This window comes from Fundulus heteroclitus, chromosome 20, assembly GCF_011125445.2.
Source record: "Fundulus heteroclitus isolate FHET01 chromosome 20, MU-UCD_Fhet_4.1, whole genome shotgun sequence".
Taxonomy (NCBI): Eukaryota; Metazoa; Chordata; class Actinopteri; order Cyprinodontiformes; family Fundulidae; genus Fundulus; species Fundulus heteroclitus.
Window position 1 is genome coordinate 29,382,906 of NC_046380.1, and position 22,582 is coordinate 29,405,487.

The window sequence follows — 22,582 nt, forward strand, 5'->3', positions numbered from 1 at the left end:
TTAAATTGACATCTACTATATGTTTAGCACTACATTAAATAAAAAATATTGCAAAAAACAGATGAAAAGACCTCGTTACCTGCATGCCCCGAAAGAATAAATGCCAAATCGTTTAAAAGTCAGAGTAGCACAATAATTCTACTTCCTTTCGTTCATCGTGTCTTTGATGTCAAACTGTGACCTGCTACTTCCGGTACGTGCACATCCGATCTCCAAGACACGCTTTCAAAATAAAACACTGTTGCATAAACAAAGTAATGCAAACACATATCGTCTGCAGTTACTATATATATATATATATATATATATATATATATATATATATATATATATATATACTTACTGACAATAAGGCAATTAGGTCAAGCTCTCAAATAATACATAAGATGCGAGGGTGGAGTACACATTTATTCCACTCTTTAACATTTATAAAGAGTTGTTAAAAAATAGATTTGTTTGTGTCATTTATGAAGTAGCGCATAACTTTATTGACTAGTTTTAAAAGACACACACAAAAAATAAAAACAAACAATAACTGCATGCAGTATTTTTGTTTTTTTTTGTTTTGGGCTTGAACAAGTGCACTGTGGTCAGGCTGAATGTCTGAGGTGGATCTGCAAGGGCCCATCACAGGTGAACGTCACTGGGAGAAGATCTGTATCAAGATTTAAACGACATCACTGAGAATGTCTGTTCACACATGTAGGTGGCTCCAGAGAGAACCATCATCTGAGCATGCCTTCTCAAGTGGGGAAAGATTTTCATTCTAATGAGGAATAAAACTCTGACAGTGATACTGATTTCAAAGGCTCTGACAGTAGATGATCAGACATCAATGAGTTCAAGATGGACATCACTGGGTGCTTTATCCACACAAGTAAACGAAGGAATATCAAGCACATTTCCCTCTCAACTGTTCTGAATGCCTTCAAATCTTCTTGAAAACTTCCCATGCAGTGCCCCTAACATTGATGAATACTGGTGGTGGGGATTAGCAGATAGTGTGACTTCCTGTAGTGTTGACATGTGAGTGAAAATGTTGCCCTCTAACTGACTTGAAAGAAACTTCAACTTTCTCATGAAAGCTGTCACCAAGCTGTAGATTTTGTGTGCAAAGAGGCCCTTATCTTGCAGCATAACATTTAGTTCATCCATTGGTGCAGTCACATTAACAGAGAAGCCCAGATGTGCCATCCAGTGAGCCTCTGAGAGTTCTGGGATGTCCTTGTCTTTCTTTTCACAAAACTCTTGAATCTCTGCTCTCTGGTCCCACTCTGAAGGATTTAACTATTTGTGCTACATCAACAACATGGTGAATGTTTTAGCACTGAACTTGCACAACATCTCCCGATGAATGATACAATGCACAAATATCAGTTTCTTGGTTAATTTCAATCATTTCATCTTGCATCTGCGTCAAAAGTCCAACATGTTTCCTTGTCAGATTTTCAGTCATCCGTTGTAACGTCTACCAGTTTTTCCCAGTTCAGTCGCTGCGTTTCCATGGATGCATTTACCTCTGTGAACAAATCAGCCCCTGTTGTAGCACCTTCCACTGACCGCATAGCTGCCAGCTCCTCTGTCATCTCAGCCTTTTGTTAATACGCGTACAAAGATAAGTAACTGGGCTGTATCACAGACATCACAACTCTTGTCCAGAGCCAAAGAAAAAAAAGACAAAATTGTCAACTGAAGCACCAAATTTTGTTGCAATGTTGTCAAACCACCTCGTTATGGTGGACAGTTGCAAGCGCGTCTTTTTTATCAGGGCAAACTAATGCCACAAATTTCAGTGGGCTTTGATAAAAAAGCCATACAGGAGATTGGGATATGGATATGTTGTAAATCTGTGGGATATTAAAAAGCTGGTCCTAACTGCTGCATCCCTGGAAGAGTGGAGCTTTGTCAAAAATTCTTGTTCCTTTTTGCAGTTCCCCTATCAAATCTTTTGATGCTCAGGCCGACTCTGCAGCAGTCACACTCCTGTAACAATTTTATTTTTTCTCTTTTTTACTCTCATAACGGCGGTTCAAATTGTAATCCTTAAATGCCTCCTTATGTTCTCCACACACTAAGCACACAGCTTTACGCTTGACTTCAGCAAAGAAATAAATATTCAGAGTCCATGCCTTGTTGATTTCTTAAAAGCTGTTCAACCAGATAGCTGGTCAAAGGCAGTCAGAGGATCCAGATGTGGCCTGAGGGGCGTAAAACGCCCAGATTGGCTCTACACACTTGTCGTGGTCTTCATGATGCTGTTTGCTTACAATTGTATAAGACTAAAACACATACTGGTGGACACTATTCACCCATTAGCTGAATTTGGAAAGCATTCAGATGTATCCGAAAGAGGCTTAATAGAAATGTTCATATATTAGATAGATAGATAGATAGATAGATAGATAGATAGATAGATAGATAGATAGATAGATAGATAGATAGATAGATAGATAGATAGATAGATAGATAGATAGATAGATAGATAGATAGATAGATAGATAGATAGATAGATAGATAGATAGATAGATAGATAGATAGATAGATAGATAGATAGATAGATAGATAGATAGATAGATAGATGTATGTGTGTGTATAAGAAATAAAATAAACATTGAAAACCAGATAAACTTTTCCTTCACATTTGTCATTGTGCAATACTTTGTGTTGGTCAAGTTTATGGTCGTAATCTCAATGTTTAAGGAGAAGCATACTCTTGCAAAGCACAATTCAGGAACATATTGGGGATATTGCTATGACAAAAAACTTAGAAGTAATTCTGACTAAATTTAGTTACACACTATTGCTCACCTGCGCAGGAAGTCCGGCAGTGATGTTGTGCATTGCAGTGTGGTTGGTAGGCAGACCAAAGTGTGCTAAATTACCATTCTTCATCAGCACACTCTTTGACTGAAAAAGCAGAGGTCCTAATTATTAATACTATTTAGGTATTATGAATCCCCACCACCACCACCACCACCACCTCTGATTCCAGTCAGACTTTCTCAAAATTCCTCACATTCAAGCTGTTGTGACAGAAACATTCTTTGCATCACTGTTTGAAATTAACAACACAAACACTGACTGTTTCCACTATGAGGAATCAGTCTCAATGTGTACATATTTCATTTACAGTGTTTCTCAACGGTTGAGAATGTATTTTTTTTTATTAACGCCCCACTAAGTCGCCAAGTAGGCAACGTATTTATGCACTGCCTAAATGTCAGGTCCCCAATAATCCATAATTTATAATAAATAGCATTCATTGTATTGCAATAAAGGAGATCTAACAGCGAAAGATGAAACCAATTGTCATAAAAGATTCACTTTTATGGCCACAAATCCATGGGTTGAGAAAAACATTAAAAACTATGTTAAATATGATAAATAAGAATTCATAGTATAAGGAGACATCACATTTTCTATATTCTCTCACCGGTGGCTTTAAAGATATAATGAATGTTCATAATTCCTTTTTATAGCTTCGCTTATACTAAGTGTAGTGGTTAAAAAGAAAAAAAAGGAGAAAAAACCCTAGCCTACACCCAGTGATGCTTCATAAAACAAAACAATGTATTTGATTTGTTACTATGTATTCCTTCAATAATAAGATGGAATGACATTTAAATGATACTGTATTTAAGTGATGTGTCATTGAACCCATAACTATGTCATACCTTTAAGTGAAAGGATATGGCAATAACTAAACCTTAAAAAAAAGGGGGCTGACCTCAGGAGCTCGTTGGAGGGACCCGTTGTCTGACATGAGGCTGTCGTTTGGCGAGCTGCAGCCTGATGCTGAGGTGCTGCTGCTGCTTGGGGAAGAGTCTAAACCAGAGGGTGGAGGAAAAACCAAACGCTATCATCCACATTAAAATCAAAGCATGTACTGAAATGGAACATGGATTAAAACAGAAGTCTTGGGGACATTTTTTTACCCCCATCACCATCCCGCAAAATAAAATAATGGCCGTCGACCAACCTAGTGGTCAGGACCCAATAGAAATGTCACTGTTGTACAATTTATACCACAGTTAAACTGGAACTAGTAGATTATCAATTAGAAATCTGTCAAATCTATGATACATTTAAAAATAATAAAAATAAAAAGATGCTTCAGTTACATTTATTTTAAATGGTTTTTAGGGTAGTAACAACTGTGGTATCTGTGATTTTGGAAAACAAAACCAAAACTATTTACTAACACTGTATTTTTTTTGTAACTGAAAAAAAATTTAATCACTGGCATCCAGCCTGTCTGGATTTCCCTTTGATATTATGCAACTGCAACAAACGATTTATTTAAAGGATTTGTCTTTAGCAGGGGTGGCAATAACTGCGGCTGGCACTGTAGACGAATATGGTGTATTAAAGACACAATATGCTGAAAAGGCTGCAAGATTAAAGCAAACAGAGGGCTTAGCCTCTGGGAGTTAAACATGAACGTTCATACCCATGGTTTCTGTCCTATGTTTGACAGCAGGAGGGGCGCTGATCTTTCGTTGCAGTGGGTTAGGCCTTGTGGAGATGAGTTTCTTCAACTTCCACTTCAGTGTGGGCTCAGATACTGCACAAATACATATATATATTGATGTGAAATAAAAGTGATAGAATCAAGTTAAAGGAAACTGTTCAAATATTTCAGGGCTGGTGAATCCTTAAAATCATCCATGTTTACAATGGGCATTCTCCAAAAAAAAAAAAAAAAAGAAAAATCCAAACAAAGTAATTGATCAATGGCAGGCTTAGCACACATAAAAGCTATGTTTGTGTTGTCGTCGTGCCAATTAAAGCGCTCTAGGGTGTGTGTGTGTGTGTGTGTGTAAGTGTGCCTGTGTTAAAGGCTTTAGGGCAACATCAATAAATAATGGTCAGTGTACTTGCAGAAATATACCAAAAAAGGAACCACTCCCCCTCTAATGCATACAATGAGGAAGAGGCGCTCAGGACTCTCACGCACTTCATTTTACACATACCATAGTTAAGGTTATATAACTTCTTTGTGCCTCGCTGTTGCCTCTGATTTTATGGCTGTTCAGCTGCACTCTGGCCTTGTAGGTCTGATGCTTAGAGCTTAATCCATTGTAACCCATCAACAACACAAACGCGTGTTGATCCTCTCAGGTGTTCTAGCCTTCTTATGCACAGAATATGTACATCTGAGATGGAATATGTTGAAAATTTTAGCTTAGAGAAAGTTTACAGCATTATGCTGAACAAATATTCTTTTCAGCAATGGCGTACAAGAATTCCTTTCTTTGAGGTGTAACTCGGATTCCACTGTCAACATCACATAAGAAAAAAAAAAAAACTAGGATGGAAAATCACCGGCTTCTTAAACAGGGTTTACCTGAGGGTAGCAACCCCGGTCACAAACAAACAGGAGTCTCACCTGTTCTTCTTAGGGCAAGGTCCTTACGCTGGTCACAGGGTGTAGGTTGAGGCTTGAGGGACATGTCGCGGACCTGTGGCCTAAGTAAGCAAAACAACATGAGATGCACTGCTTTAGTTACAGGCATGCATGGGTACGCGCTGCTTTGCAAACATACAGTATTAATACCGAATTCTACTGAGGTTTTCACCTTATGTTACCTTTAGGGACCAAGGATGGGATAATAATGACATTTTCAGGTATCATTGCGATCATAATAAACGGGATAAAAAGGTTTTTAAAATTCCTTGCAGTCTTTTTTTAGGTATAGATTGTTTGGGTGTGACTGCATGTCACTGGCCACAAACAAAAATACTGCTCTTAAAGAAAAAAGAAAAAACAAAATGTCAACAAGGAACAACTTGCAATTTATTAAATAGGCTTCTTTAGTACATCAGTACTAAAGAAGCCTCAGTCAATCGTTCCCCCAACATGTTTGTTAAGAGTATGTGATGGATGGTTGTACTGGAACTGAATTTTCGATTGTAATGCAAATTGCAGTTGACTAATAAAATTGATTGATTGATTGAGTAACATTAAGTTGGTGCCGTTTTATTGCCAAACAGCACAGAAAAACTGCATCATATTTCTACTGATATTGACATTTTTACACATAGCGCACTATTTTTAGCTTTTGAAGTTGTAAATATGAAGAGTTTAAAATCTTGCAATAATTCAAAATTTTTAAGATCTAAAGATCTTAAAAAATCTCAGAAATGGTGAATGGTACAATAATATCCCAGCCCTACCAAAGAATAAGATGTTTGCCAATTCATGTTAGCAATATTGCCCAAGCTTGGTCATCTTGATTTGCAAGCATTTCTAACACATGAATAGGCTTTGATGTCTAACTCGCCTCAGCTGTATGTTTAGGGTCACTTTCATACTTGAAGTCTTTCAGTCTCAAGTCTTTATTTGCCTCTAACTGGGTTTCTTTCAGTGTTTCTCTGTATTTAGCTCCATAAATCTCCCATTATGAGGAAAACCAGCCCCACAGCATGATGCTGCCACCATCCGGTGTCATCGTGTTTAGGATTGTTCGTTTCCTGCTACACAAAGCGTTTTGCATGTAGGCCAAAGAGTTCAGTTTGGGTCTCACCTGACCAGAGCACCCGATACAACTGTTCTCAGTGAGACGCTCAAAGCCAGGGATGTTGTTTGATAACATAAACCCTCCATAGCATCCCTCACTCATCTGGTGTCCACAGTGAGGGACTCAATGTACTAATTAGGTGACTTCTGAAGGGAATTTTCTTGTCAAAACCATTTGAACATGCTTGTAAAGTCGAACGTAATAATTAACGTTTCAAACGAGCACTGCTGCCAGCCTCACCTGTATCCTGGTGGGGTACTGCAGCCGCTGCCAGGAACCCTGTCCTGAGGAGGCTGGTTCTTCATGATTATATGTTCCCGCAGGATCTGCTTTACATGTTTGCTAGCTACAGCACCTGCCACACAGTAAGAGAGGCCAATAAAGTGTAAAGAGTAGTTATTTTCTTTGACCTAACAAATAAGCTATTCCTTATATGCAATTGTAACTATGAAAGACTGCTCAAAAAGTAGCACAGGGTTTTCCAAACCAAAATATAGGCTACTCAAGTTACTTGTTTTTCATAGACTTATTTGGAAAATTTCCGTGGAATAAAATAATATATGGTGGTGGAAATCCCCTTCATTTACACTGAAAACACATTGTATAGTGTGTGATGACTCAGATTAGCAGCCTTTCAACGCTTACTACCTTTCAGAAAGAACACGTTAACTCACTCTGTTCGTTTTTATTCTTTTGTAGCAGCGGCTGTGGGTCTTCTCTTTTCTCCCCCTCCATCCTTCTGTGCCTTTGTTCAGTGGTATACTGTGAATAAATAGATAGATAAACATTAGCAACTAGCCTAGACTTTTTAGACCATACACACGAGTTTTACATTGAGGGAGCGACACTTTGCTGCTGCCATGGACAATGCATTTTTTTTTTTGTTCGATGTTACTGTAACAATATATGAATATTGTTAAGAACTCTATCAGAAATGAGGAGGAAATGGCCTGTTAGCATTCTGACCTGGTTACTACATGTCTGCTGGGTTTAATGCCTGGGTACAGCTTGTGGGGAAAGCAGATGCATTCTTCCTGTGGTTAATGTGGGAGGAGGTCTTTCTGCACTAAACTCTGTGAGCTCTTTACAAATGCAATGTTGATTTTGCTCAATGTGACAATACGTAAAGAACATCCACAGTGTCTTGGTTTTTTAAAGTAGATCTACAGTTCCTCTGTAAGATGAAATTACACGCGACCCTTCCTGCTGATGGTTAATCGCTGTACACTCATTTAATCACTCGTGCTTTAGAATTGCTGGGAGCTTCATTTCATCACATCTCTATCTGTACACGACTGACGCTTCACTGTTGTCTGACCTGCAAGTGGTGCTGGGAGAACTGAGCGCAATGCTGAGCGGTGAGTTGTTCCAGGTAGAAAGAAGGCTGTTGAGCCAGCATGGCCGAATCTGGGCCTGGATGCAACACCCTGTGGGTCACAGTCAGGTCCATGAGCTTCACCCTACGAATGGGCAATCAACTCTGATTGCTGAGGATCACATCCACTACAGAAGGGGACAAAAAGACAAAGACAGATAATCATTGAGCTGTGACACTGGAAGAAAAGTTACCTTTAGTTGAAAAATAATCAATATATCATATTGCAAACCACAAACGTCATTTATTTTATTGGATTTTTATGTGACAGATCGGAAACAAAGTTGTCAAGATCCACAGGCGTTTGGGTTTATACTTTTCTCCATTTCTGTTTAATTCATTTTAAGCTAAAGTTCCTTCTTCCTCTGGCTTTTGCCTGACATTTTCCTTTCAGGCAGAAAAATAAACCGTATTAGTTGTTGAAGGTGCAAGAGAGAACAAATGAAAGACAGTGAGTTGAGGGTTTTATGTTGGGGATCAGACATTTCAGCCGGGTAAATCTTTGTCTTTGCTCTTTGTTTTGCCATAGGGAACCTAAACAGACAATTGAATCTTGTTTCAGCAACAAAACACACATTTTTAATAGTTGCAGAGCAGCGCAATGGTTTCGGTACGCTGAGGCAAAAACCTATAAATATCAGCTTTTTTTTTAAGCACAAGAGCTCCAGCTGCAGCATTGTGGGATAAATGTAATCTAATGGTATGACCTACAAAGGACAGAGCTGACCCGAGGGGCTAATAATAGTGAGAAAAAGAAAGCCAGAAAAAGTGAGCCTGGCACATGTAAACATAGAGGTAACGTAACACTGACTGACATCTAAAACGAAGATTTGTACGGAAGCACGTTTCAGTACTGATACAAAAGTGTAGATGCAGAACATATGGAAGGAAACACCTTGCTCCCCTTGGGGTGCAGTGACAGCAAAAAAAAAAAAGATGGAGGGATGGAAACTGTTACTGTAACACAGCAACTATTCTGTTTTGACAACACAGTTGCTAACATCACCGAAACTGCGACAGCTCTTTAGTGATTTTATTTTTAATACATTTCGTCAGTTCCTCACAATAATCCATTATTCTGATATTATCGAACCCGATGTCGTCCAACTGCAGCAACCCTAATTTCTCACAGTGAGACTGACTGGGAAAGAGAGAAATGCGCTTGACGCAAGCAGAGTTCCCCTGAACAAGAAAACACTCCCACACAGACTGAGTAATAAAAACAGGCGGCGACTTAATGATAGCAGATTCATTTACAAATCAAAAGCGTTTGGTGCAGTTCAAAAATGAAAATTTGTTAACAGATTCGCCGTTATGTCCACTTCCATGTTTCTGCTCATGCTCATGAGAAAGTTAAAATGAAAACACGGCTTTTGTGTGACAGTAAGCAAAGTACAGAATTGTGCACCGTCTCATTACACAAAAGAAAGTGGCCACAATGTATAAAATGTGAATAGTGCGTTATTTCCCTGCATCTGTACATCCATACGGTCCCAATTCACTTGAGAAGGCACAGAGATGTGAGCGAGGCAAAATTTTGACCCATCTTACTTTCAGCTGGCTCATGGCTTCGCAGTAGGCGGCAATGTTAGAGCAGAAATCTTTTATTCCAATACCACAAAAGTGAAGGTGCAGCAGGAAGAACCAGTCGCAGCAGCACAGTGCGTATTAGGAGAAGAATGTCTGTGTGTTTTTATACGAAATCTACATTTTCACGTACACACACACACACACACACACCAAACAAGCCATCTCCCCTCAGAGAAAGGAAATAATCAGGAAGTCAGAAAAGGAACACCTGTGGTATATATTTTTTTTTTTTTTCTACACAGAAAAAGCTGCAAGGGCTTTTTTTCTGTCACGGCTGTTTGAGATCTCTATAAACTGTGAACAATAAGATGGACATCGTTGACTTTATGGTATTTCGTATATAGGTTCTGGGATGTTTTTAAGACGATTCCAGAATGGTTTGCAAATGATTAGAAATCTCACTTGGATGGATGACAACAGCAAGGAGAACGACTGGAAGAGTTGAGGAAAACTGACGCTATTAACACAAGCACTTAGGCATCGTTAAAAAGGAAATGTTAGCATTTTTTGTGACCGATACGTTTCTGGACGTGATTTTCTGGCACGCAGGAAAGCTCTGCGTCGAAGACGGGCACACTTCCGTCTTGGCAATTGGTAAAAATTGTACAAAGGAGTGAAAATCCACCCCGAGCAACAGAAATTGCAGCTTCAAACTGTTAGAGGCTATCTGGGGAAAGGGGGAAAAAACTAGAGCTCTAAATGAGATGCAACCATTCTGTGGAGATTCAGGGTGAAAAAGCCTTTCCACACACCTGTGTTTGGAGTTTGTGCACTGCTGGTCTATCTTTAGGCAGACTTTCAGCGTGACGCATGACGTATGACTTGACACAAAACCAGCTTGGTCACTGCACTCTGCATTCAAAGAGCCAACTCAACAGATAAGATTTCATCTGCGTTCACCCTGAGGGATTGGAGGCGCTCATGATTACTTCCTATCATATTACCAAGTGTTCTTCAAGAGAATTCACAGAGACTCTAGAGCGCGCATCCTTTCAACACTCCTTTACCAGAAGAGTGATTACTGTATTTTTAGCTGACCTCGTTTAATTGCGGCGTTTATTTACCGACCGAGCTCTAAAAATAACAGGATAAACACAATTAAAGGATAAAATCTGGTAGGAATAAGAAGAAGTACGGGCCGATAACATCTGCGTGCTTGCTTCTCTGTCTCTCTCTTAAGCGTTGTCGTGCTAAAAATAGCAAGAGGCAAACTTCTGGTTTCTGTAATAGCATATTCGTTTCACACGATCATCCTCTTTCTGCGGGCCGAGCGCAGCAGCACACTGACACGAACACACACGAACACACACACACACACACACAGGCGTACACACCGCACAACAAACACACGCGCTCAGACTGCGCTGGTGTGCATCCACCGCCAAGCACAGACACACACTTACACAGAAACAGCGACTTCCTGTTTCTAAAGTTAGTCTGCACCATAACATCCTCTAGGTTCATTTAGGCAAGCAAGAAGCTGCTATTTTGGTTAAATGGCTTCGCTGCAGCTCGGGAGATTCACAGATTATCTGTCAGCAGTAATTCTGTCGACGGCGGGACTTAAATATGCCGAGTTTGCTCTTGGGCTAAAGCCGAAGTCAAATATCAGGTTCTGAGAAAACAGACGCGTGTATTTTGACCACGTCTCTGCATGATTAGATGGAGAACAATGCAAGCAAAAGGCTTATGTGTATATATATCTATATCTATAGATATAGATATAGATAGATATAGCTATATATCTATAGATGTATTTATATACAATATAAAAAATATATATAACATCTCACAACTATTTCAGCTTGCGTTCTATGTGTGCATGTTGCACTGAGCTCATGCAGACCATACACCATGCTTGCCTGCCACCTTTTAGTCCCCCCCCCCCACACACACACACACACACCCACTTCATAGGAATCCACAGCTGCTGGGCACATTCTGTCCCTCTGCTTCCGAGCAGCTGGAGTATCAATCTCCCAATGTGTTCATCCTCCTGTGTGCGTCCATCCTATGCACCCCGAGATATTATTAGCTTGCAGTTGTTTCTTTTGAGAGTACACAGCAGGTCTTTGTGTTTGCATAAGCCGGGTCTGTTTGTGTGACAGTTGATGGTGCGTTCACATGCATTAGTGCCATCGGTGCTGGTGCATGTGTATTAATAGTCGCCACTTGCTGCTTCTGAAGGCGCACTGAGGCCCTTTGTGCAGGTTTTAGTGCATGCGGCCAGACCGAGGTATTTTTAGCATCACCTGTCCACAAACACTGGCGGTATTGTGCGCAATTATGCATGCACATGTGCTTCAGAACAGTGCGTTTGTGGACTGCTGCTTCCCAACCATATTAATAGCAACACACCACTTGTTTGGCTGAGTGTGTGCACGAGCTTTGAGAGTATTATTAGTTGTCACAATTGCCAAGAAATGCGTCTTTATTTGTGTACCGCAACTCCAAATTACATGACAGAGGAAATACGTTAATGGCAGTCGACTGTCCTACGGATAAACAGAAACATTGAATGATATTGCCTCTTTACAGTAAAAAGCATACCGTACTTATACCATAAACCTACAGACAAAGCTAGAAAAACTGCACTTTTCAGAACTAAATCTAGGTCTTCATATTTTTTTGTTTTAAAGAAACATGTGATTTGCAGATGCCTGTCAATTGTTTATCCTTACAATAAGCGTAGCAACGAATGAGCTAGGATAGCCGTAACGTCCTTCACAATGAAAGCCTGTAAAACTGCAACTTAGCACTTCCCAGTCAGTCATTCGGTCTGTCACGAGGGTAACAGCCCAAGCTGGTGTGAGAATCAATTTTTCTGCCTTAAACTCTGGGATCATGCTTTAAATCTATATGATTTCGGATTCTTAGCCCTAGACTGTGCTGTAGCTTGTGCAATAGCCTGACATGCACCTACCCAAAAACAACGGCAAAGATTGGGATTTTAGCCACCAGGATAGTATTTTCACAGCGCCTTGCAAAAACATTCATGACCCTTGAGGTTTTTCAAATTTTGTCACCTAATGACCACAAACTTCAATATATAATAATGGGACTTGACAGACATACACACTAGGGCATAATAATGAAGTGTAAGAAAAATGATATGCATTTTTTTTACAGGATTGCCCTTAATTTAGCAACCTTTAACCTTTCCATAAACTCTGACCAGCTTCGCTGTTTCTGCTGAAGAAAAGCAGACCCACAACATGATGCTGTCACCACTAAGTTTCCGATTCGGGAAGGTGCTCTCATCTGATAAGAGCAATTTCTTCTACATGTCTACTGTCCTCTACATGGCTTTTTGCAAACTTTGAACTGCACTTCATGTCGCTCTCTTTCTTCTATAAGAAATATATATTCTTCTATAACTGCAATATTTGCGAAGTGGACTACTGGGAGTTAAGTAGACTGAGGTCTCAGGCAAACCTAAGAGGTATTCACAGAAAAGTTGGATTTGAAGTGAGATTAAAAGTCCAGTAATTGAACTTTATTTACTAATTAGATTGATCGTACTGGATTTTATTTAGGGATACTAGAGTAAAAGCGGTTTAATAGAAATGTTAGCTACACTTTTCAGACACTTATTTGTCAAAAACAAAAATAAATAAACTGAATGCATATTTCTTGATTACGTATTACATCTGTTCCGCTTCCCAAATATGGACTATTTTGTGGTGGTCTATCAAAAATAGTTAAATAAAATTTTGCGGGTATATAATGAAAAAAGTTGAAAAGGTACTAACTAATCGTAGAAACTCGCTCTAGCAATTTTAAATATTATTAGAACTAATTTTGTGTATTATGTCCATATTCATAGTCAAAAGATAAAACCCAATTCCTCCTGATATATGTTCAAAGATGCACATTTACAAAACTACTTCGATCTGACTACAGTTCTTACTGAGAACACTCTGAGTTAGAAACGCTCTTCGACTGAACACCACTGCTCTTCTTTTCCACACGAAAATCTTCCCACCAATTTTCCACTGTGACACAGACTGGCCACAACGCATTTTTAAAGTTTTACCTTAAAGGTATATAGCCACGTAATATGCTGGTAAAAAAGACCAAAAACTGTTTGATCATGATAAAATAGAGTTAGATACACCACCATTGACACATTTGGGTTGACCTAAACAACACAAATGTCCCCGAAATGAAGATATCAGTGATAGTTCTGTAAACAAGGCGGGCTGCACATAAAGTAAAGAATCTTGAGATTTTTCTCAGTTTCAAGTGATTTGTCAGTCGTCAGGGAGTGTACATGAATGTGGTCAGAATAGGATGTGAAAGCTACTCTCTAAATGATCAGGCATCCAGTAATTATAGCAAAGCTCTGCACGCTTTGTATTGCCTTTAGAAACATCTGTCTTTGATGTAGAAACTGTAACAGTATACCTAAATGTTTCAACAAGGGGCTGAAGGCAGTCAGCATGCACACCAACTACAATCTGTCTGTATTAGAAGAGACCATGCTGCCAGCGTTTACGCGTTTACGCGACTTTCAGGTGTCTCATCGATGCCGAACTAAACTTAAGACAAGTAAGCTTTAAGCTACTCCTACAAGACAAATCAGTTAAAGGAAACAAAGTTAACGTGAGTTTTAGCATGAATAGCAATGCAAAGCCCACAGAGTACATTCTACCTGCTGGAAACAGGTCTGTAACCTATTTGTGACGGGTTATGTACTTTCGGCTGCTCCCGTTATTCAGAGTAACCTGCTACAGCAGGTCGTTACAACTTTCACAGAGACGCGGCAGAGTCTTCACGCCGTATGCCCTTCCCGGCACATCGGGGGATTTGAACCCGGGCCGTCTTCAAAGACGTGGACTTTGCAAGCTACACCACCAGAAGGACATCTATTCTCTAAAATCAATCTCAGAAAATTTGAATTTTAAGAACACACACACACACACACACACATACACACACACAAAGGATTTCAAACTAGGAATATGGGCCTACTGAAAGGTATGTCCGTGTAATGCAATGTATGCATTCAATACTTGAACTGGATTCGTGTCATGGAGGCCATCAGCCTGTGGTTCTGATGTGTTAAGGAAACTCATGTTGTTTTAATAGTGGCCCTCAGCTGGTCGGCATTGTTGGTTCTGGTGTCACTCGTCTTCCTCTTAACAATACATGGATCGTATGTAGAGTTTAGGTCAGTCCAGTTTGCTGACTAATCAAGCACAGTGATCCCATCGTCATTAAATCAGGTATTGGCCCTGTGTGACAGCCAGCTTCTTTAGCAATGGCTGCATGAAATCAGCAATCTTTTTCATGATTGTGTAGCATATAACATGGCCATCACGAAACATGTCTGTATTAAAAATGGTTGTTTTTTGATCGTCCCTTTAATTTTCTGAGAATCCTTGTTTTTGGATTTTCACTGACAGCAGGCCATAGTCATAAAATATAAAAATAAAAGCGTGAAATATTTATCTCTGTGTTTAAATAATTTAACTCATCTAGCATATTCCTATTTATCAAGATGTCACGGTGTTTACATTTTTAATGATTTAAAATGTGAGTAGAATCCGTATGCAAGGTAGAGTCAGGGCCCTGACACCAGGCCCATGTTCGACTTCTGACCTGTAGCATTTTGATGCACATCACCGCCTCCATCGCTCCATGTTGTACACGTTTTGCAGAAACTAATAGGGCTCAAAACCCTCAAAGACATGAAAACAAAAAAGTCTCCTAAATTACGATCACGCTGACTGGAGTTTTTCCAAAGCATTGTTTGCAAATGATGCTTTTATATAGACTCAATTTCAGTATAATCTCGTCATGGTGCCAATAAAGTCGTAATAGTTCCTACTTATCTCTGTTCGGTTGTAATTCTGGTTTTCTAAACAATGGGTGTGAAAGAGTCTTTCTTCAGCGCTTCTTAACCCCTTACTTCTGGGCACCCCCCCCCCCCCAAGTGCAATCAATGCTGGTTGTGTGCTACTACACCAGATCACTGGTGGCTTACCATGATGTAGGTCACAGGTGGTAGGCTAACAATTGCTATGCAGTAAAAACAACTGATTTAAAAAGCCTTATTTTAGTATCATAACATGGTATGACATGTTGAGACGTCAATTACTTGCCTCACAGGTATGCATCCATTTCGGTGTGATTCACCACCCCAAACAGTCACACAATGAGGCTGGCAGTTGTTAAAACAACATTATCTATTTTAGGGGTTGAACTGAGTAATTATTATTGAACGATTATAACAAAGCCGATTAGAGTGCATTCATGGAATTAGCATTAGTGCAAAACTGCACCTTGCTTCAAGCTGTGTAGACAATGTGTGACACTGCTTATAATAGCACTGATGTTTTTACACCCTGGCTAACAGTGATTACTCATGATGTAGATTTGGGACAAAGTAAACTAATAATAGTTGCACTGTACCCATTCAAACACACCGGGTGAGCAGTATCAGGGTAATATTACCCTCAATTATGCAAATTCCGAACAGGCCAAGACTTAACCCAATGGGAACTAGCAGCTAACTTCCTTCATGTACTAAAGGTTTAGTGAGCGGTCATCTTGAGCCTTGGCTTCTGGTCTGGTGCGTCTGACCGCCATTCTCAGATATGCAGCAATGATCACTGACTCTGACATTAACAGATGTTGTGGGAAGGAATTCCTTAACACACCCACACAGAGAGATTGGCGGACAAACTGTACCTTATTGTCGTTTTAAACTCACCTGCCATAGTGACGATCTGACAGAGAAAGCACGTTCTCACGTCGACTTCTCACTATCGGTTTGGCAGTATACTGAGCATCGCTGTTGCACACAGGGTTAAGTGATTATGCAGACAGAAGGGCTTCTTTGTTTTGAATTTCCCCTGCAGTCATTAAGAATAACGTTACTATCTAGCAGTGATAGCCAGCGTTTACTGCTGGTTTTGATAAAGTTACTGATTGTTGATTTCCCCTCGTACCCTTTACTTTTTTGCCCTCGCTATCTTACGATCTCTTTATCACTTTCTATGTCTCTCTCTTTCCCCTTCACACACACACACATACAGAAACAATAAAGAGCAAAGTGATGGTCCCTTTGCTGTGTTTTTTGAGGAGCAGACTCTATCAGCAGTCAGCTGAGTTGATCTTAAATCAGGAACAGGAAATGTGATCTGGGCCTCTGGCCGGGCCAGAACACTATACCTATTGTCAGAGCGCTGCTGTGGCTCGCACGGGGAAAACACTGGTGACTTTTAAAGGTTATCTCTTCTGGGAAAAAGGTTGGCATTACCTCTCACAACGAACGAACCACAGTTATGTGTGCTGGATAAAAGGTATTTGTCTTAAGCGTCTTGAAAACAAAACCAACAAAAAAACAAAGGTGGAAGGGTGTCCCTGGTCACTGAATATGCCATGAAATTAGATTTTCTGCAAATTTTCAGTAAATGACTGAACAGCTGAACCACAGACGCTGAAAATAAATGATTTAACCTTAATGTGGAAGGTCTCTTTTCAGTTAGTCACCCTTACAGAAAAAACAAAAAAAAAATACACTTGACAAAATAAACAAAAAAACTCCACAGCGGCTTAATTCAACTTACACCAATATACCACAGCATTGTGGCCAGCTACAGTTAAAGTAAAAGGAGTGCCAGATTTACCATGTTAATCAATGTCCCGCCACTTCTGCCTATAACGCCCGCTGGACGCATTGTGATGAAATCCACAGAGACAGAACCGGTAACTGGACTTCAGCTGTGGATGGTTCTGTAAGAACTGTCAAGGGTTCTGAATAGCACTGACGTCTTATAAAAAAAAAAGATCAATTGGGGGCGCTACACTTTGGAGCGTTTGGCCGCAGGTGTGGATTATTTGATATAAAAAAATAATAACTGTGTTTTTTGACATGCGTGTTACACCATTCATGTATGTTGCCATTTAGGCTGTCTTGCCGATAGCCTAAACCTTTCAGGACACACTTACTTCCATTCACAGTACATAGATGTTTTGTTGCTAACTTTCTGGGACTGGACCATTTAGGAGAGTCCCTGATGTTTTCTGTGCAGCTCTGTCTGCAAAAGAAGGACCTGATCGTATTTGACAGATGATCATTATGGCGCTCGGAATTGACATACGGACATTAGTAGCAAACTCATTAACTATTATTGTGACGAGCAAAAAAAATAAAATAAAAATAAAAACATTTCCTCATGAATAAAGTAATTCATAAGTAATTTGTGATTTTCCCTACATACATCTAAATTAAACTTCAAAATAGCTCAATTATTTTTAAGGACTATGTTGGAATTTGTCCCTGCGTGACATATAATGATCAAAAATATCTTGGGCTTCAGAAAAGGATGAACAAGCCATGTCTCACAAACAAAAGCAAAAGAAATTTAAACCAGTCATTATACCCTTCCTCCAGCTGACCTGTTAAATGCAAAGAAAATGTATAAAATAAACATTACCATCTTGCTTGTTTAAAAATAACCCAAACCATGTGAAATGAAACCCAGCTTCATACCTCAAGACAAAGTCAAAAGGATGTGGACTGCACACAACCCTGTGATAAGAGAGATATAAATAGCCTGCCTTAGTTACAACTAGTTAGGCTAAGGCGTGGTCAGTAGCTGACACTAACTGTGGAAAGTAGGGAACTAGGTTGAGGTAAAAATGTCTTTGTTGACCACAGGCAGAAAAGGATTTCCCCATTAACTGTTCTTTAGAGGAAGAAACGTGTTCAAAGGTAGACGGCAGAAACGGGTGGAAAATGCGATTGGCAAGGCAAAAAGAAAAAGTGAAGGAGAAGAGGAGCGCAGGTGGTCCTGAGTCCTCTGGCATGGTGGTGATGAAACTAATGCATCTGTGTCTCTGCAACAGCATTAAGGCTATGAGCTAATCAGGATGAAACGGGAAATCTGCTGTGTGTGTATGTTTGGACTTGACTGTCCAGAGAACATAGATACAAAGAAAGTTTTCAAAGAGCAGGACAGATGGCGCCACTGACTATCTTGGGGGGAGCACACCAAGATAAGCACACCACAGGTGTGCCTAGGTTGCTATAATACTGGCTTTCCACTCATTTGCATGGCTCTGGCGTCTCAGTCACATCTTCCTCATGGCAATATCCAACAGATTCTCTATGGCAAATTAGTTTTGGGGAACTTGCTGGCCAGTCTAGCACAGTGACGCGATCGCCATTAAACCGGGTACTGGTACTTTTGGCAGTGTCAGCAGGTGGTGGGTCACGCTGGAAAATTAAATCTGCATCTTAATGAAGATTGTTGGCAGAGGGAAGCAAGCAATGCTGCTGGTAGGAAGCTGCCCTGTCCTTGAACTTGAGATACCACAATAGTCCGACGGATAACCGGCCTCCTAAATCATCACTGACTGTGGAAACTTCGGACGAACCTCAAGCCACTTACTCTGTGCCTCGGCCCCTTTTCTCCCTAGCGCAGGTAAGATGCTTCAGACATCATGTGTAGTTCAGGAAGGGCTTAACAAGAGGAATATGACAACTACATCCAGCTAATGTCCTTGATATGTCCGTGTTGGGACCTCCTAAAGTACCGACTACAGCATCAGACGACGTCTTGTGAATCTCATCCAAACTAACAATGGGCATAATAGGGCTGCAGTGCTTGTCCACACTTTTTCCTTCCACTAAACTTCCCATCAACATATTTGGATACAGCACTCTGAACCGCCACCCTCTTTACCAAGGACCTTTTGTGGCTTACCCTCCTGTCAATGTCTGTCTGCTGGATCACTGTTAAGTCAGCAGTCCTCCATATGCATGGAGCCGTATAGGCCATGTTTTTATATGAATATTTTATTAATCTAACTGGAAACAACAATTATCAAAACTAGAAAAATTTCTGAAGAAATTTAGCAAGGCGCCTGCCACTTGGTGCGTACCGTACCGTCAGAAATAGCAACAGGAAGTAACACTGCGAATTTCAGGTTCCTACGGTCTTCACAGCCCTCGCAGCTGCCGTTGAAAGGTGCCATGTTAAGTCATAGGAGCCTCTTGCTAGCAGCGTTGTCATGGAGACTCACTGACAGCTACAGCCCTCTCTGTCTGTAAAGGCAGAAGAACTCTGGCTACCCAGCTGTTGGTAGGACCTTCCTAAAGCTATTTCCGGTTAGCAACATGCTAACGGTTAGCCACTAGCATGGTTGTGTTCAGTATCAGCGGGTGATGTTACTCTGTTAGTTTGGTTGAAATCCTGTACTGAGAAGTGCCTAAAAAGGGAGAAAATCCTAAAATTCACCAAATCTGTCAAGCAGGAGTTTGTACAAGCTTCTTATAGCTACTTCCGGTTAGCAACATGCTAACCGTTAGCCGCTAACATGGTTGTGTATGGTATCGCTGGGTAAGTGTACTCTGTTAGTTTGGTCCAAATCCTGTACTGGGATGAGCCTCAAATAGGGAGAAAAAACGTTGTTTATAACGTTGCCATGGTAACTCAAAATGGCGGGTGGTACAAAAAAATACTTCATGGGATCAGCAAACATGTTTTAATATACACACTGTGGGGAATATAATACAAACTCTAAGTCTCCCACACTGGGAATCGATCCTACGATCTCTTGCATACTAAGCCTGCACTCTTCCTCTGAGCTATACAGTAGCGCAATATATGGTCATGCATTATTGGGACCATAAGGGGTTTGGTCTCCCATTGAAAAGCATTGGATGTTTGACACCTCATAGCTTGGAGATGCTTTATTCCACGTAGCCCAAATTTATTGTGGAGCTTTCTCTCTAAAGGAAGAACAGACTCTGTGAAGCAGAAGTTGGTGAGACCTTCCTAGAGCTACTTCCGGTTAGCAACATGCTAACCGTTAGCCGCTAACAAGGTTGTGTTCAGTACCACCGGGTGATTGTACTCTGTCAGTTTGGTCCAAATCCTGTACTGGGATGAGCCTTAAATAGGGAGAAAAAACGTTGTTTATAACGTTTCCATGGTAATTGAAAATGGCGGGTGGTACAAAAAAATACTTCATGGGATCAGCACATATGTTTTAATATACACACTGTGGGAATTATAATACAAAAATCTTAGTCTGCCACGCCAGGTTTCGATCGCACGACCTCTTGCATGTAAAGCCTGCACTTTCCATCTGAGCTATACTGTAGCGCCATATATGGGCATGCAGTATTGGGACCATAAGGGGTTTGGTCCCCCATTGAAAAGCATTGGATGTTTGACACCTCATAGCTTGGAGATGCTTTATGCCACGTAGCCCAAATTTCTTGTGGAGCTTTCTCTCTAAAGTAAGAACAGACTCTGTGAAGCTGAAGATGGTGAGACCTTTCTAGAGCTACTTCCGGTTAGCAACATGCTAACAGTTAGCCGCTAACATGGTTGTGTTCAGTATCACCGGGTGATTGTACTCTGTCAGTTTGGTCCAAATCCTGTACTGGGAAGTGCCTCAAATAGGGGTGCCAATACTTAATGTCACCAAACGTGACCAAAGTTCATTGGTCAGATTGGCCTCCTTTAGCAACTCAGCCTCACCACATCTGGGCCCAGAACTCAACATTTGACCAACATGGTGTGTAGTGCCATTTCCCACATGTGGGTGGTGCTGTATTGGCCAAGTGGGTCGTGTCTAGGCATCATGCCAGGTCCTGTTGGAAGCAAAGACCCAATAGGAAAGCATGTAAAATCCAAAATGGGACAGTAAACTGACACATGGCTGAAAGTCACATGAAAATTTTTAAATGTTAAGAGGAAGTGACTGTGCGAATTTCAGATTTCTACATTAATCACAGCTGCTGCAGCTGGCGTCGAAAGTTGCCATTCTATCTCAATGGAACGTCTCCCACTGGCCCTCAGAGTTCCGTCGTCATGGAAACTCACTGACACAGCTGCAGCGGGCCAGTCTAAAAAAGTGCAGACACTTGGTGTCCAAGTCTGCCTATTGGATTATAATGGAGAACTTTGCCTCGAACAACGCACGATTTCTCCGGAACCGTAAATGGTAGAGACGTAATTTTTTCTGTGTTTATTTCGTAAAGGATAGGGGAGGAAGACTTGCTATCGGTTTTTGCTGGAAAAAGTTTAATAAAGGCGTAAAAAATTATGATCTAAAGGACATTTTTATGAAATTTCAGAAATCCTCTGAAAATGATCCCGAACAAATCGCTCTGGCTAAAAAAGTATAAGAGATATCAAAATAATTCTTTCACTGTGAGTATCAGCAGGCTTTTGATGACCATGTAGCTCATTTTCATATTTTTACAAAAATCGGTGTAGGCACAGCGACGATGTAAAAAAGTGGATGATGTGGGAAAATGCAGCTCCAAAGCGATTTCAGGATTTTGCACATTCGCTACTCCCGAACAAATTGTTCCTGTGGAAAAACCCTAACAGTTATCCACAAAATTCCTTTTTTGTGAGTGCCAGAAGGGTTGGGACATTCATGTGTGAAAGTCTCATGTCTGTACATAAAACGGTATAGGAGTAGCGACAATGCGAAAACATGTGATGTTTTGGATTTTTAGACGTCATTTTTCAAAACCGCTCCATAGGAAATGAATGGGGGAGGTTTCGGGTTTGTGTCGGTCTGAGGTGATTTGCGAAAAATCTATAAATGCCACACCAATGAGGGTTACATTTCCCGAATCCTGACAAAAATACCTACGTTTTGATGTATAATTTGTCTACATAGAGTGAAAATTGAGCGAGTAAGGTCAAGTTGTTCGGAGTTTTGAAATCTTTAAAAAAGCTAGAGTGGCCCACTCTAGCGGTTGGAGAATTCCGTCATTGACTTTCATTGTAAACGATGATTTCGCTGATTTTAGGACATGAGCTTTGAGGAGTAACTGTGAAGAGACGATAAAAGATATCCACATCCCGTTTTCCCTTCTGAGTAGTTCACAGATATATCTACAAACTGGAAGTTAAACGGTGTTCGTAGGTGAAAGCATAACGACACAGTACAGTGTTGAAAATGGTCATTTGGAGGCTTTTTTGAGGCTTTCTTTCTACCCGACTCCATTCATTCCTATGGGGTTTTTTGTGGGTGGTTTTTCGCTAATTTTGTTGCCATGGTAACTCGAAATCCCAATAAAAGTAGTAGCACACATCTCGAGATCGAGCCACAG

The 22,582-nt window shown here is 40.4% G+C and overlaps 1 protein-coding gene across 1 annotated transcript in view; it reads right to left on the minus strand.

Annotated features, from left to right (window-relative positions):
- Positions 1-22,582, minus strand: part of LOC105931735 (histone deacetylase 7) — a 59,078-nt gene that overhangs the window by 24,146 nt on the left and 12,350 nt on the right. The window contains 7 exon segments of the mRNA XM_036151877.1: positions 2,809-2,907; positions 3,728-3,825; positions 4,451-4,564; positions 5,390-5,469; positions 6,762-6,876; positions 7,196-7,283; positions 7,840-8,024. Of these exon segments, the coding sequence (XP_036007770.1) occupies positions 2,809-2,907; positions 3,728-3,825; positions 4,451-4,564; positions 5,390-5,469; positions 6,762-6,876; positions 7,196-7,283; positions 7,840-7,971 (726 nt within the window). The 5' untranslated portion in view covers positions 7,972-8,024.